Below are 14,723 nucleotides of genomic sequence, written 5' to 3'. Positions count from 1 at the left end.
CGCAAATAAGCGCGGCGACCAGCCAATGAGAAAAGGGCTTCCCCACCCCGCCCCTCGCCGTTAACGCGAAGGGGCGTGGTCACCGCACGCGCTCCCCTCCCGCCCCCCCACCTGTCACCCCCCCCCACCTGTCGCCCCAACGAGTCTCGCGATAGGTGGAAAAAGGCGGGAAGAGTTTCCCGCCCTCGCTGTGGTGTCGCTCGACGCTGAGGGGGAGCCGGAGCCTGAGGGGGAGCCCGGCCCCAGGGAGGGGGGACATGGCCGGGCCAGGGGGACCCCCGGCCCCGGGGAAGGGGGGGACAACACCAGGGGATGGAGGATTCAACCAATGATGAAAAAATATATATATTATATACATTTTTAATATATAAAATATATATTTTTTTGCACAGGGGTGTTAAAAGTGCATCTCCTCCTCAGAGGGAGGCAGGAAAATGGCTCCCTGCAGAGGGAGGGGGAAGGACCACCACGAAAGCAGCACTTTTAATAACGTTTTTTCGTTTGTTTTTTTTTTTCCTCCCACCATTAAAACAAACTTATACAGTAAAAAAACAAGACAAAACTGTTCCCAGGAGAGGGGCGCGGGGGGTATCCCTGATCTTGGCGGGGGCCAAGCGTGCTCACCCCCGGAAAAGCCGGGAGCAGGAGGACTTGGCCGGGGAAGCGACCCAAAACCGAAGCGGGGGGAAGGCACCGAGGACGGCGGGGGCGTCGGGCGCGTTGAGCCCTCCGGGGCTCCGCTCGCCGGCTCCTCCACCACCGTCGATCCCGAAAGGCAGGCAGCGGCGAGGCGGGAAGCGAGGCCGTTCTCCGCGGGTCCGAAGCGAGGCGAGGCGCGGGGGCCGGAGGAGAGGCTCCCCCGGCGAAGGCACTTGGCGGCTGGGGCGGCGCGGGCTCCGCGTCAAGCGAACATGGTGAGCTGCAGCCACTGCGGGGAGGCAGAGGAGGGGAGCGAAGGTGAGCGCGGCTTCGTCGCGGCTCCGGGCCCTGCGAGCGGCAGCCGGACGGTACCTTCAGCAGGTCAAAAGTGACGACGCCGTCCTTATCCCCGTCCAGCGCTTGGAAAAACCCTGGAGCAACGGGGGAAACAATCAACGTTATTTATTTTAATTAAAAAAAAAAAACAGTGGCCTTGGGGGACATCTCCCCTGCCCCAAATGCGGAGACCGCTCGTTCCCTCTTTGAAAAAAGAGCCCCGAGAAAGGGGGAAAAGAGGGAAAAAGCCAGCCCTGAAAAAGGGGGAAAAGAGGGAAAAAGCCCCAGAAAAGAGGGAAAAGAGGGAAAAGAGGGAAAAAGCCAGCCCCGAGAAGGAAGAGGGGAAACGCCGCTCACGGAACATGGTCTCCAGGCGCATGAGGCAGCAGACGAAGTTGTCGAAGTCGATGGCCAGGTCGGGCTCCGCGTAGCGGGTGATGATCAGCTCGTGCAGCTTCTTGTTCAGCTTGAAGCCTGGCGCCGGGCGAGACAGCGGCGGAGGCGGGAGGCTCCCGGCGGAGCCGGCTCCCGCCGCGGAGGGCAGGCGAGGCGGAGAGGGGGGCGAGCGTTACCTGCCGCCTCCAGCGCCATGCGCATCTCGTAGGCGCTCATGCTCCCGGACTTGTCCAGGTCGAACTTGCGGAAAACGGCCTGGAGCGGGAGAGCGCGGAGGGGCCGGGGTGAGGAGCGGGAGCGTCCCGGAGCGCCGCCCGCCTCCCGCCGCCGCCGCACCCACCAGGTAATTCCGGATGCGGTTCCAGAGCACGTTGAACTCCACCAGCCCCAGCTTCCCGTTCCCGTCTTTCTGCGGGCGGGTTAAGGAAGACGCCGGCGGCCCCCCCGGCCCCCCCCGCCGGCCCCCCCAGGCCAAGGATACGTCCATGAGGTTGACCATGCTGCGGCACGACTCCACGCTGAAGCCCTTGGTCCGCAGGTCTTTGTCTGCGGGCGGAAAGCGGGGCGTTAGCGGCCCCCCCCCGGGCCCCCCGCCCCGAAAACCCCGCCGCCACCCTCACGTTTTCCTATGATCCTGTTGAGGATGGTCTGCAGCTCCTTGACGCTGATCTCCATGTCCTGGAAAAGAGGAAAATCCCGGTGTTTTCCCCCAAATCCCACCTGGCCTCGGCAGGCGGCTGCTCCCCCCGCCATGGCTCTCACCGGCCCCGCCAGCTGCTTGAAGAGCTGCTTGAAGCTGTCGTCGATCTCGCTCTCAGAGAGCACTTTCTGGGGGGAAAAGGAGCGGAATCGGGAGCGGGCTCCAGCACGGCGGGAGCGGAAATCGGGAGCAGGCCCCGCAGAGCTCACCTCGTCCGGCAACCTGGCCTGGATCTCGTCATCCATTTCCCTGCGGAGCGACAAGACGGATGGGAGAGGGACGGAAGGGGCCGCCGGGTCGTTAAGGCGGGCGCTAACGAGCGGCCACTTACTGGGTGCCGGCGCTCTTCTCGGAGAAGACGCGGAGCACGAAGTCGCCCTCGCGGTTGGGCTCGAAGGTGGAGGGCACCACGACGTACTCGCCGGGCGGCAGCCGGAAGCGGGTGCTCACCTCGCGCAGGTTGATGAACTGCTCCGAGCGGGCGCGCGACGCGTTCGCCAGGAAGAAGTCCCGCTTCAGGTGCACGCCCGCCTTCCCCACGTGCTGCCAAAAACGGTAAAAACGGGGGAAAAAACCCACAAAAGCGGTGCCGCCGAGCCCGCAACGCTTCGCTCGTCACCTCTCGGGCCGCGCCGGCGGCGTACCCACCTCGGGGGGCACCTGCGGGGAGAAGGGGGCGAGCGGTGAGGGGGTGGTCGCCGCGGGGGGCCCCCCCCCCGGTGCCCCCCGCCGCGGCCGTCACCTCGTAGACGGCGAAGCCGATGGTCTCCATGTCCTTGCCGTAGCGGCGCTCCCTGCGGCGGTGCTTCTGCATCAGCGCCAGCAGGAAGCTGCAGCCCGGCTCGCGCCCGGAGTCGTCCTCGTCGTCCGCCTCCTCCAGGCGGATTTTGAACTGGGGGTTTATCCAGAACGTGGCTGGGGGGGAAAGAAAGAACGGAAACGGTTCGATCCGTGGCGCGGTTTTAAAACGAGAGGCCACGGAGGGCTTTCCGGACCCTTCCGGGGCGCCCGGCCCTACCGGGGTAGTTGCGGCAGCCGCCGGCGGTGCTGCCGCGCCGCCACGTGCCGTCGTAGAGCTTCGTGTTCCACTTGCGGAACTTGCGGGACTTGAGGGCGTCCGGGGTGAGGTTGCAGATCTCCAGGCGGGTGAATTCCCGCAGGAAATCCCGGAAGGACATCCTGCGGGAGCGGCAGCTCAGCCGCGGGCGTTTCCGTCGCCTCTAAAGGGTTTTTTTTTCCCCCCTTTCCCCGTTTTCCGGCACTTACCAGAACTCGCCGTCCTCCATCTTCACCACCAGCTGCTGCCTCAGTGCCGGCTCCACCGCGTTCCACTCGGACGAGCTGCGGCGGCACCGCGGGCTCAGCCGGCGCCACCCGTTTAATTACAGCCCCTAACGAAGCTCCCCGGGCCGCTCGTTTAATTAGGGCCCCTAACGAAGCCCCCGCAGCGGCGGCGCTTACTTGTCGCTCCAGGGCCCGGTCCACTCCACCTCTCCCCAGGGGTTGCGCATGCGGATGAGGTCCAGCGCTTGGCCGCGGTAGCTGATCTGCGGGACGCCACCGTGGGACGCGGCGCCCGGCCGGTCCCTCCCCCAAAAACGGGGGGTTTTCCCCCAAAATCCGCCCTCACCTGCTTGGCCCCCGTCACCGAGTACGCGTGGCCCTTCACCAGCTTCTTGAAGGTCACCGCCTCCATGTCGAAGGCGCTCGTTATCTAGGAGACGAGGCCGCGTTGGAGGCGGACGGCTGTCGGCGCCGGCCTCGTTCCCGAGGGGAATCCGCGGCGCTCCGGGACTCACGTCGATGGAGCAGCCGAGCAGCGAGCCGCGCTCCAGGGCCTTGAGGATGATGTGGAAGAGGTCGCCGGGGGGCTTGCGCAGGTCGTACCACTCGGTGACGCCGCCGGTGAAGTCCTCGAAGCCCTCCGAGGTGCTGCCGCCCGAGAGCGCCTCGTAGCAGCCGTTCACCCTGCCGGAGGCGGCGCCGTTTGGCCCGGATTCGGCGGGTTTTCACCCGGAAAACGCGGCACGGCACAGCGCGGGGGCTCACTTGGCGTAGGCCTTCTCCAGCAGCGCGCTCCAGAACTCGGCGCCCTCGGCCGAGTGCACGAAGAGCAGCTTGCCGTCCTTGGTGGGCAGGTAGTCGTCCACCACCACGTCCAGCCACTCGCCGAACTGCCAGATCTGCCGGCGCAGAGCGGCCGCCGGAGCCTCGGCACCGGGAAGCAGCCGGAGCGCCGGCGCCGCCTCGCCCCCCTCCCCACCCCGGCACCGTTCCGGAGCCGTTCCGGAGCCGCTCCGGCCCTCGGCTCACCTGGAAGTGGAAGATGCCGGCGTAGCCGTGCTGGAAGCTCTGCCCGTGCGGCACCACGCGGTGCAGGATGGCGTCGTTGAGCGTCAGCGAGGCGATGGCGGCCAGCAGCCAGCAGTCGCCTGCGGCGAGCGGGCGGTGAGCGACCCCGCGCCGAAACGGCACCAAAACGGCCCCAAAACATCCCGGAAATGGCACCAAAACAGCCCAGAAACGGGGTGGGAAGCCGCCGCCCTACCCAGCGCTCCCTGGCAGATGTCGGTGCGGGTGGCGCCGTCCACGATGAACTGCGGCTGCGGACACAGCTCCTGCGGGGAGGCCCCCGGCGATGGCGGGGGGGGGTGGTTAACCGGGGCGCCGGGGCCCCCCCGCCGCGCGTTTGCCGCCGCCCCGGGCGGGGTTTTACGAGGCCGCCTTTACGAGGCCGGAAGGCGGAGTTTGGGCCCGGCGGCGCCCGGGTAACGACCGCGGAGCCCTTATCGGCCCCGGGGCCCCGCCAACGCCCCCGGCGCCGCGTCCTCCCGGCTGCCGCTGTCACCCGCGACCGGGAGCGGCGAACGCGCCCTGATCCCGCCGGAATCGCCACCACCCGCCGCAGAGTTGTTATCATCCGCGACCAGGAGCCCCAAACTCGCCCTCATCTCACCAGAATCACCAAAACCCCAACGCCGTCCTCAAAGTTGCTATTATCCACCAAAACTGGGAGCCCCAAAATCGCCAGAATCACCAAAAGCCCAGCACGGTTCTCTGAATTATCACCCCTCCATGACTGAGAGCCCCAAACTTGCCCTAATCTTGCTGGAATCACCAAAACCCCCTGCACTGTTCTCAACATCATTATTATCTGCAACTAAGAGCCCCAAACTCGCCCTAATCTTGCTGGAATCACCAAAACCCCCTGCACCGTCCTCAAAATCATTATCTGCAACCAAGAGCCCCAAACTCACCCCAAACTTGCCTGAATCACCAAAACCCCCCGCGTTGTCCTCAAAGTTGTTATTATTCACCAAAACTGGGAGCCCCAAACTCATCAGAATCACCAAAACCCCCCGTACCATCCTCTAAATTATTATTATCCGTGACCGGGAACCCCAAACTTACTGGGATCACCAAAATCCCTGTGCCATCCTCTGAATTACCATTATTATCCGCGACCGGGACCCCCAAACTCGCCCTAATCTCGCCGAAATCACCAAAACCCCCGTGCCATCCTCCGAATTATCATTATCACCCGCAACCGGGAGCCCCAAACCGGCCCCAACCTCCCCGTAACCGCGGCGCTCACCGAGGGCCTCTTCCACTGGACGCCGCGGGTCTTGGCGGAGCCGGGCCCCAGCTCGCGGAAGCCGAGGGAGGCGGCGTGCGGCGGGAAGGCGTCGTCGCGGAAGAGGGAGCCGGCGCGCAGGCAGGCGCCGCGCAGCGCCTCGAAGTCCTGGCCCAGGTAGCGCACGGCGTTCTCGTGCCGCCCCAGCCCCAGCTCCCTGGCGCGCTGCCGCTGCACCTGCGCCGAGACGCCCGTGCAGTACACCGGCACCACCGGCTCCTCCGCCATCGCCGCGCGCGGAGAGGGGGGCACGACGAGCCGGGGCTCTTCGGGGTCACCGGGGCCCCCCGCGGCGGCGCTCGGGGTGAAACGGCGTCACCGCGAGGCGTCACGGCGCGACGGGCTCTCCCGCCACCGCCGGCCGCTCTCCCGCCGCCTCCAGCCGCTCTCTCCCGCCTGGAAAACAGGGGGAAAGAGGGAAAATGGGGGATTTGGGAACAGTTCAGGGACAATCTGGGGCTGTTTGGGGTCACTGGGGCCCCCCCAAGGCAGCGCTCGGGGTGAAATGGCATCACCACGAGGCGTCACGGCGCGACAGGCTCTCCCGCAACCTCCAGCCGCTCTCTCCCGCCTGGAAAACAGGGGGAAAGAAGTGCAACTGAGGGAAGAAGGGAAACCAGGGGATTTGGGGACAGTTTGGGAGGATTTGGGGCTGTTCGGGGTCACCGGACCCCCCCGCGGCCGCATTCAGGGTGAAACAGCGTCAACACGACGCGTTACAGCGTGACGGGCTCTCCCGCCTGGAAAATGGAGGGAAGAAGCAAAACCCAAGGGAATAATCGAAACTGAGCATTTCGGGACAGTTTGGGAGGATCTGGGTCTGTTTGGGGCCCCCGGCAGCCCCGGTTCACGAGTCGACGGCGACCTCGCGGCACGCTCGAGGGAGAACCCCGGATAACGCCCCCTCCTCGGGGTGATTCCGGCATGCCGGAACGCCGAGCCCGGAGGAGAAAGGCCGCGGGGCCGGGCTGCAGCTGCTCCTCACCCAGAAAGGGGCTCGTTTGACCCCACGAGGCGCCGGGGGGGCACAGTGGGGACCCGAATCCCGTTGGAACGGGGGGAAAAGACCCCAAAACGGCAGCCGGGGCTGCCCAGGACCCGAATCCCGTCAGAACAGGGGGAAAAGACCCCAAAACAGCGGCCGGAGCCGCCCGGGAACAGGTCCCACCAGTCGGAGCAGGGCTGAGTCACCCCGTTTCCCCTCCGCTCCATTAGAGCCGCGGGCACACCTGGACTCCACCCCCCCCAGAGGCTTAATTAGGTGCTAATTAATTAGAGGGGTGCAAGGGGGGGGTGACCCCAACACAGGCCCCATCCGAAACAGCCTAGTCAAAACCCCATGGGGTGTCTGAGGCAGTGGCCGATCCCAAAGAGGCCCGAAATTGCCCCAAAAAGCGGCCTCCGAGGGAGGGGGGAGCCCTCCGGGGCACCCGCGACGCCCCGCTGCGTTTCCTCGTTAGCGAGTTTGCACTGCCCCGTTAACGAGCCACCTCCACACAGGGCCTGCAAGCGCCCCGGCTTCCCGCCGAGTTTGGGGAAAATGTCAGGAAAATCCCCTTTTCCCACACACGGAGACGTGAATCGCGAGCGGGGAGGGGGCGCGGGGGCTCCGTTTGGGGGCAGAAAGGGGAGAAACGGTTAAAACCAGCAGCTCTCGGGTCCCGCTCGGGGGCCGGATCTGGCAGGGGCAGGTGCGGCGGAGCAGGCGCCTCTGCACGAGCTTCCCCCCCCCCGGCTCGGCCCTAGCGCAAGCAAAAAATAATAATTAATAATAATTATTAATAATAATAACAACGAGCATGGCAGGAAGAGCGAAACGCAGCGTCTTGAGGGGAAAAACCTCCGTTTTGTGGCTTTTCAGTCCCTGGGCGGCCACGAGCAGGGGTGGGACAAACCCGCGGCGGGGGGTGTTCGTGGAGGGGGGGTCCTGCGGCTGGGGGGGGTCGGAATGGGGGAAAAGGGGCCGGAAAAGGGGGTTTTTGGGTCCCCCCCGGCCGCACGGGCGGTTGCGTAAGAGCAGCCAGGCAGAACTGGCACCAAGTTGGCAGGAGGGGAAGCAGCAGCCCCGCTCCGGCAGCGCTTCCCACCCGGCACGGGGGACGGAGAGACAGCCGGACGCACAGCCGGACGCACAGCCGGACGCACGGACAGTTGGACGTACCTCTCCGGGCTCCGTGCCGCACCGCGTTTGGGCAAAAAACTCTTTCCTGGAGCAGGAAGGCGCGGCTGGCGCGTAACCCCCCCCCCCGCCGCAGACTCCTCCCTGCCCAACTCCTCCCTCGGAGCCGGCGGAAGGGGAAAAGTTCGGATAAAACCAGCGGAAGGGGAAAAGTTCGGATAAAACCAGCGGAAGGGGAAAAGTTCGGATCAAACCGCCCCGAGGGGACGTTTGTGGGCGAGGGGGGGCCCAGCGCGGCGCCGAGGGGGGCTACGGCCGTGCCGGGGCGGCTCCCCGCTCCCTCCTCCGGCTGCGGCGGGATTTCTCCGCATTGCAACAGCCTTTCCCGGTTTTCCCCCCGCTGCCGCAGGGCGGATCCGGGCACGGAGCGGGATTCGGGTGCCGCTTCCCGCCGCGCGCGGGGGCTCGGCGAGGCCGGTCCCTACCTGGGCGCGGTGCCGGCTCGTCCCGCCGCTCGCATCCGCCCTGGAGGGAGAAGGGAAAGGAATAAAGCCGCGGCGGTTACAGAGGGGCAGCCGGAGCCGCCGGATCCGGCCTCCTCCTGCGCCGGTCCGGAGGGACGCGGGAAACCGGGCTGCGGAGCGGGAAAAAGGAGCGATTGCGCCACAAATCCGACGTTTAGCTCCCCCACCGTGCTTTTTTGGGGGGTCATGACCCCCCGGTGCTTGGCCCAAGTCCGAGCGCGGTGGCGGGGACAGGAGCCGAGCTGGGCGCTTTTCCCGGAGGTTTTTATTAGTGTTGTCCAGTGGTTTCCGTGCAAATCCGTTCTTTCCCCCCCCCTTTTCCACACACGCGGCACCGGAATAATTACGTTGCGACGCTTTGCGTTGCCCGTTCACGCGAGCGGGGCGAGTCCGTAAAGTGCTCGGAGAGAAGCGAGACCAAGGCAGGTCTCCGAGGAGCAGGACCAGGCGGATCCGGCTCCGGCGGCGGCTCCGGCATCGCTCCGGCGTCATCCCACGGAAGGCCAGGCCAGGACGGCGCCCCGGCGCGTGGCCTCCGGCTCCCGCGGCGCTGCGGAGACAAAACCGAGCTGAAACCGGGCGGTTTCGGGCAACATTTACCACGCGCTGTGGTAAAACAGCAGGGAAACGTCGGCAGGGAGGGACGAAGGGGCCCTAAAACGAGAGGTAAAACCAATTCTGCCCCATTCGGAGGCGATTTTTGGGTTGAAAAGGACTAAATTTGGAGCGCGCCACGTGGGCAAAGCCCCGTCCGGGCCCGGCATGCCGTTAATTAGCCCGGGCGTAACGAGGGGGCCGCGGCCCTACTCACCCCGCAGGCGGTAGGCGGCCACGGGGCGCAGGGCGACGCTGGGCGGGAGGATGAGCAGGTCGGCGGGCGGCGGGGCGGCCGGCGCGGCACCCTCGTCTTCCTCCTCCTCCTCTTCCTCCTCCTCTTCCTCAGCGGGGAGCCGGCCGGCGCAGAGGGGGCAGCTGGGGGGGGTGACGCCGGGGCCGCGGGGCAGGAAGTCCCTGTCGTCCTTGGCGTAGCTCCTGGTGGCCCCGCTGTGGTGGGGGGGCCGCTCCCGCAGCCAGGCCCAGTGCGACGGCTCCTTGGCCATGATCTGCGGCGAAAAAAAAAGAGAAAATTCCCCAAATCCGTGGGTTTCGTCACCGGAACGGCGCTAAGGGCTCCCGGGGGAAGTGCAGCCGGTGGCGGCCGAAGGGATCCGCCCACGGCCGAAGGGATCCCGCGGCTCAAAGCCGGAGGCGCCAGGATCGCCCCTCTTTTCACTGCTTTCTCCTCTGGATTTATGTCCGGATTCACCACCGGATTCGGGGAATTTTGGGCCTGAGCCGGGAAATCGCCGTTTGAGGCAGAAAGCGGCAGAGCTTGATGAGCAGGCGCTGACTTCCAGCCGAGAAAACATGGATTTGCCACCGGCCGCGACCCGGATTCCGGCCGCGCAGGCAGAGCCGCACCTTGCACACGGTTATCGTTATATTTTGGGGTCTCAAAGTAATTCCGATGGGGAATTTCCTCCCCTCGGGACTTTCCGTGCGGCTCCGCGCGGCGGCTGACCTCGTCGCAGCAGTGGCGGCTGACGGCCGCCCGGTAGCTCATGCGCGCCCAGAAGCCGTCGCGCAGCTTGAGGAAGCGGGGGAAGAGCTGTCGCCAGCCGGCGCCCAGGGCCCAGGGGAAGATCTCGTACTTGTGCTCCTCCTCATCCTCCTCCATGTCGTTAGCGAGGTACCTGCGGCGGTGAGAGGCCTCGTTAGCTCCCGCCGCGGTAACGAGCGCGGTAACGAGCGGTTGTGCACTCACAGGGCGGCGAAGAGGTTCATCCTGGTGTACTCGCTGGTGGGCAGCCCGGCGCGCTGGAAGTACGTCAGCACCATCGCCAGAAGATACTACGGAAGAACCATCCGGCGGTTTTAGCGGAACGGGGGCTAAACTGGGGGGGGAAAACAGGGAAAAAGGGAAAACCGGTGCGGAAGGGGGGCTGATCTGGGGGGAAAAGCAGGAAAAAGGAATAAAAATGGCGCAAGCGGTGGAGGAACGTCACCACAGGAGCGCGCGAGGCAGTGCCGCTCGTGCTCCCTCGAAATTGAGAGTTTACAGGAACGGAGCAAACGGGACAATGGGTTTTTTTCCCCCCAAAACGGGGGGCGGCGGGGGTGGGAATTCGGGGAGCCCGGCACCCACCTTATCCGAAATCCGGTAGCACACGTCCATGGACAGGAACTCCTGTATCACGTCGTCCTCTGCAAGAGACGGGGGAGGCAAAGGGGTCGGGGGGGGGCTGCCAGGGAGCGGCCCCCCGGTTTTTAGGGTACCGGGGGTGGGTTTCAGGCTGGGGGGGGGGGGGACAGCTCTTACCCAGGAGGCCGAAGAAGGCTTCCCGCTCCTCCCGGTGGAGGCGGGGGGGCGGCCGGGGGGGCACCGGTGCCGGGGAGGGCTCTCTCTCGGGGAGCAGCGGCCGGCCGCCCGCTCCGGCCCCCTGGGCACCGCCGTGGGGGGGCCTCCCGGCGCCCGGCTTCACCGCGGAGGGGGGACAGGAGACGCTCTGGGTGTGCTTCATCGCCACGACGGGCGGAGGAGGAGGAGGAAGAAGAAGAGGAGGAAGCTCAGCGCTGTCCTGCGAGGGACAAAAGGGGACGGCAGGATGGTGAGCAGCTCCCCGGGGCGGGATCGGGGCAATACCCCCTTCTCCCCAACCACCTCTGAAAGGGGAAACGGATCTTTCCCCCGAAAAGCTCCAAATTCCCCCTAAATCAGGCTAAGCATCGACGCCAAACGAGCTAGGCGAGGAAAAAGGTGAAACCCGGAGGAGTATTTTAGACCCAAGCACAAAATCGAGGTTTTTAAGCACTTGTTTTACCAGAAAGGTTCCATTTTTAGAGGCTTTTGGAGCACCGGGAAGAGACAAGCCACTTATCACAGCGCCGAGAGCTCGAGTTATCCACGATCAGCTCCGTGAGACGGAAAAATAAACATGTCCCGCGGAAGCGAGGGGATCGTGGCTCCTCTGCCAGCCCTTCGCAGTCACTGCCGCTCAGAGCAGCCCCCTTTCCCCCGCCGAGCGCAAATTTAAGGTTTTTGCTCCATTTTTAGCAGCCCCAGACACACCGGGTGGCTTCGACCCGCTTCGTGGGACAGCGAGGGCGACCTGTCCGGGGAAGCGAGGCCGACTCGCTGCGGAGCCGCGGGGAAATCACTGCTGACCCGGTTTTCTCCCTCCTATCGAAGCGCTCCGCTGCTGTTTAATATCCCACACCGCTGCTATTTTAAGCAGTTATTTTAGGACAAGAACTAGGTGCTAAGACCAAAAAAAAGCATTTCCACAAACCTCAATCTTAACTCATTCCTGTTCCCCACAAGAACGCCACAAAAATATCCTCTTCTAGTCCCAAAACAAACGTGCCGCTTCAATAAACACCCTCAGCCTCGCCGGGGCCGAGAGAACATGTTTATTTATTGGGTTTTTTTTAAAGCAAGGCTTTCCAAGAGGTTTTATGGTGCTTAATTTGCTCTTCCCCATCCAAAACGCTCCCTCGCTGCTCTCGGCCGCTCAGGCAATGCTCTCCCCCATTTAAAGCCAGCGTCGTCCGGACAAAACGGCGGTTTTGCTCACCTCTAGTTAGCGATTCGGGGAGCTTTTCTGTGTTTTTAAGCAGCCGCGGCAGGAGAGGCGACGAGAAGGCACCTGCTCGCTAGAGCCGGGACCTTGCAGGAGGGAGACGCGTGCGTTCAGCGAGACGCCGCCGCTGCGTTTTTTAACGAGCACCTGAAGCTAATTGAAAGCTGCTCACTAAAATAATTAAAGCCACAATGGCCAAGAGACCTGTTTGTTGCAGGAAGAGCTCCTCGCTTGGAAATCCCACCTCCTCACGGCGGGTCGGAGCCCGGCGTCTCTCCCGCTCCCGATTGCGGAGCTCGGGAGAAGCGTCGTTTGCACGGAGGCGGCCAAGCGATCCCCAAAACGATCCCTCCCCCCCAGCAGCCGGTTTATCTGATCCCAACGCGAGGAAAAACCGAGGGAAATGCAGCCCCTGAGGGAGCCGCAGGGTTTTGCTTTAGACCTGCAGTCGGATGGGTCAAGAAAAGCGGTCGGAGCGGCTCTCGTCCCGGTGTAAAAGAGGGAAAATCAAGGCAACGAATCAACTTGGATTCAACAGAACACAGTTATTTTCAAGAGAAGCTAGAAAATACCTCATCGCTGCGTAGATAAAAGCACCTGTAGCAGCCAGATAAAACACAGCAGTAATCTGAGAGGACTAAAAGATTAGTCTCCCCCTTCCTTGTTCCCTTTTCTTACTTTTCCCAGTGCCCAACTCGGAGCAAACCAGCTCCCTCGGCTCCCACAAGATTTTAGGGAAAGATTCGGGGCAAATTCATGCCGTGCCAACACAGGGAAAGGTAGATTTTGGTTAAGGAGGGAATTAACCCTGAGATGAAAAACCACGTGGGTCTTCGCTGTGCACGGAGGGTATTTCTACCTGCCAGGGAAGGCACGGGCGCTGCGGGAGGCAGGTTTTCCTTGCCCAGCTGGTTTACAGCCCTGAGCTGCCTCGGTTTTAAAAACAAGCACCTATTTTTGCTGCTTTGTGTGGTGGGGGGGGTTTCCACTTGCTCAAAGAGGTTTCGCCGGCCTCGGAGGCTTGACGCCACGTGAAAGGGGCCAAGTCGCACCCTCACAACCCCACAGCGATGCTAAGGAAGGAAGAGGTTTCACACCATACTCCTCCCTCCACACCTCGGGGCGCTTCAGCACAGTTATTGCAACCCTCTGGGCTGGGTTTGCTAAGACAGGGTAGCAGAAAGGATTTCCTCCCAACCCGTGAAAAGGAGGTGCTTTTACCCCCATCTCAGGGTTTTCCTCCACCCAAGAGCTTGTTTGGTCTTAGGCTTTCACCAGAGAGAAGGATTCAGTTCCCACCTCGGTCCTTTTTCACAGGATATTTTCCCCAACAGGGGGGCTGCATTTGCCAGGATTAAGAGGCAGCAACACCTCAGCACGTGGGGATTTGGGGGGGGGGGGGGAATATCGACAGACCCAGGCCACCCACACTGGTAGGATTCATCTTTTTCCTCCTCCCCTCAAAACCCACTCAAGGCCACCTCTCCCTTCACCACAGGTACAAACCACCAGAAAACCTCCCACCACACTGCTCCCCCACACAGCATAGGTGCCTGTGGGGTGTTACAGGGCAATTTTCACCTCGCAGCACCTGGGGCTCGACCCCTCTCCCCTCACCGGGGGGAAAGAAGGTGGGTTTACCTCATGGGTCGCCCCTTTTCCTCTCACGGGGGAGAAAATCACCTCAGAGGGCGATGGCTGCCCCCCCAGCGCGCGCCGGCGCCTCACGGCCCCTAGAGGGCGCGCGCCCCCCTAACGGCTTTTCCCGCCTTTCCTCCCCCGTCACGCGCGCGCCGCCCCCCCCTTCACCTGAGCAGAGCGCGCGGGCGGCGCGTGCGCGCGAGCGCCGCCAGTCACGAGGGCGCGGAGAGAAGGAGAAGGAGGAGACACTGAGCTGACCCCGCCCCTCCCGCCGGCCGCGCCTTCTATAGGCTGCGGCCGGGCGGCCCCCGGCCAATCAGAGGAAGGGCCCGCCTCCTCCTCCTCCTCCTCCCCCTCCCCAGAGGCGCGGAAACGCCGCTGTCTGTCACCGCCGGGGAGGCGGGACTTGGGGGCGGTGCCAGCCAACCAGAGGGGCGGGGCGGCGGGGCGGGCGTTGCTGATAGGCTGGGCGGGGCCGGGTGTTTATTGTAGGGTTACCTGTACACAGAGGATGTGTTTTGTGGCACGTAGCGAGTTCAATGGTTGTTTTTGGGGGCGTCTTGAGGACACGGGGGCGGACGCAGCGCTGCGAAGAGGACGCGTATCCATAGGACAGGGGTATATAGGCTGTATAGGCTTATATAGGGTGCATAAATGGGTCAAAATAGCCCAGTTTGGAGATTTGGGGGCAAAAATTCACCGCGGCCGCCGACAGCCCCGGCCTCGACCCTGGGGCGGCGGCAAACGAGCCGAGAGCGCCCGTGAGAACGGACGCAACTCATCGCCCTCGCGGGGGGCCTGCCGCCCCTCCCCTAGCAACAGCTGCCCCGCCCCCTCATTGGCCGGCGCCGCGCCGAGGGTGTTCTTTTTTCTGATTGGAGGAGCGCCGCGCGGGCTGGCCAATGAGAGGGAGCCACGGGACCCTTGCTGCTCCCGCCCCGCGGGAGAGGGACAGCGGCCGGAGCCGCGGGACGGCTCGGACTGTACCATCTGCGGGGCGGCGGGGGGGGAGTCCCGCGGGGGGGGGCGAAGAGGCGGCGTTCCCGGGGCCACCGGAGAGGGGGAGCAGCGGCGAAGTGGGGGGGCGACCCCCGCCTTGAGGAGAAACCACTAG

At 64.2% G+C, this 14,723-nt stretch overlaps 2 protein-coding genes across 3 annotated transcripts; both read right to left on the bottom strand.

Annotated features, from left to right (window-relative positions):
• Positions 1–478: 478 nt before the first annotated feature.
• CAPN1 (calpain 1) lies at positions 479–7,956 on the bottom strand. The gene is made up of 22 exons (XM_064503286.1): positions 7,867–7,956; positions 5,667–6,276; positions 4,620–4,689; positions 4,385–4,503; positions 4,121–4,254; positions 3,871–4,039; positions 3,702–3,785; positions 3,533–3,618; positions 3,338–3,412; positions 3,090–3,250; positions 2,814–2,986; positions 2,720–2,731; positions 2,403–2,614; positions 2,281–2,320; positions 2,134–2,199; positions 1,992–2,049; positions 1,853–1,917; positions 1,712–1,780; positions 1,548–1,626; positions 1,333–1,449; positions 1,012–1,070; positions 479–928 (listed from the first exon to the last, which is right to left on the bottom strand). The coding sequence occupies exons 2-22, from the start codon at positions 5,931–5,933 to the stop codon at positions 902–904; spliced, it is 2,142 nt and encodes a 713-aa protein (XP_064359356.1). The 5' UTR covers positions 5,934–6,276; positions 7,867–7,956; the 3' UTR covers positions 479–901.
• A 640-nt stretch (positions 7,957–8,596) lies between these two features.
• Positions 8,597–12,094, bottom strand: SPDYC (speedy/RINGO cell cycle regulator family member C). Of its 2 annotated transcripts, XM_064503288.1 has the most exons (7): positions 11,963–12,094; positions 10,708–10,966; positions 10,534–10,592; positions 10,153–10,238; positions 9,910–10,081; positions 9,160–9,451; positions 8,721–8,898 (listed from the first exon to the last, which is right to left on the bottom strand). In XM_064503288.1, exons 2-7 carry the CDS (start codon positions 10,907–10,909, stop codon positions 8,837–8,839), a joined length of 873 nt encoding a protein of 290 aa, XP_064359358.1. In that variant the 5' UTR covers positions 10,910–10,966; positions 11,963–12,094; the 3' UTR covers positions 8,721–8,836. The 2 variants fall into 2 exon arrangements, with proteins under 2 accessions (XP_064359357.1, XP_064359358.1); XM_064503287.1 differs by having other exon boundaries at positions 8,597–8,898; positions 9,160–10,081.
• Between the last annotated feature and the right edge of the window lie 2,629 nt (positions 12,095–14,723).

The sequence above is a fragment of the Dromaius novaehollandiae genome, chromosome 35, assembly GCF_036370855.1.
Source record: "Dromaius novaehollandiae isolate bDroNov1 chromosome 35, bDroNov1.hap1, whole genome shotgun sequence".
In the NCBI taxonomy this organism is placed as follows: Eukaryota; Metazoa; Chordata; class Aves; order Casuariiformes; family Dromaiidae; genus Dromaius; species Dromaius novaehollandiae.
Note: the sequence above shows the minus strand (reverse complement) of the source record. Positions and strands in the feature narration are given on the sequence as shown.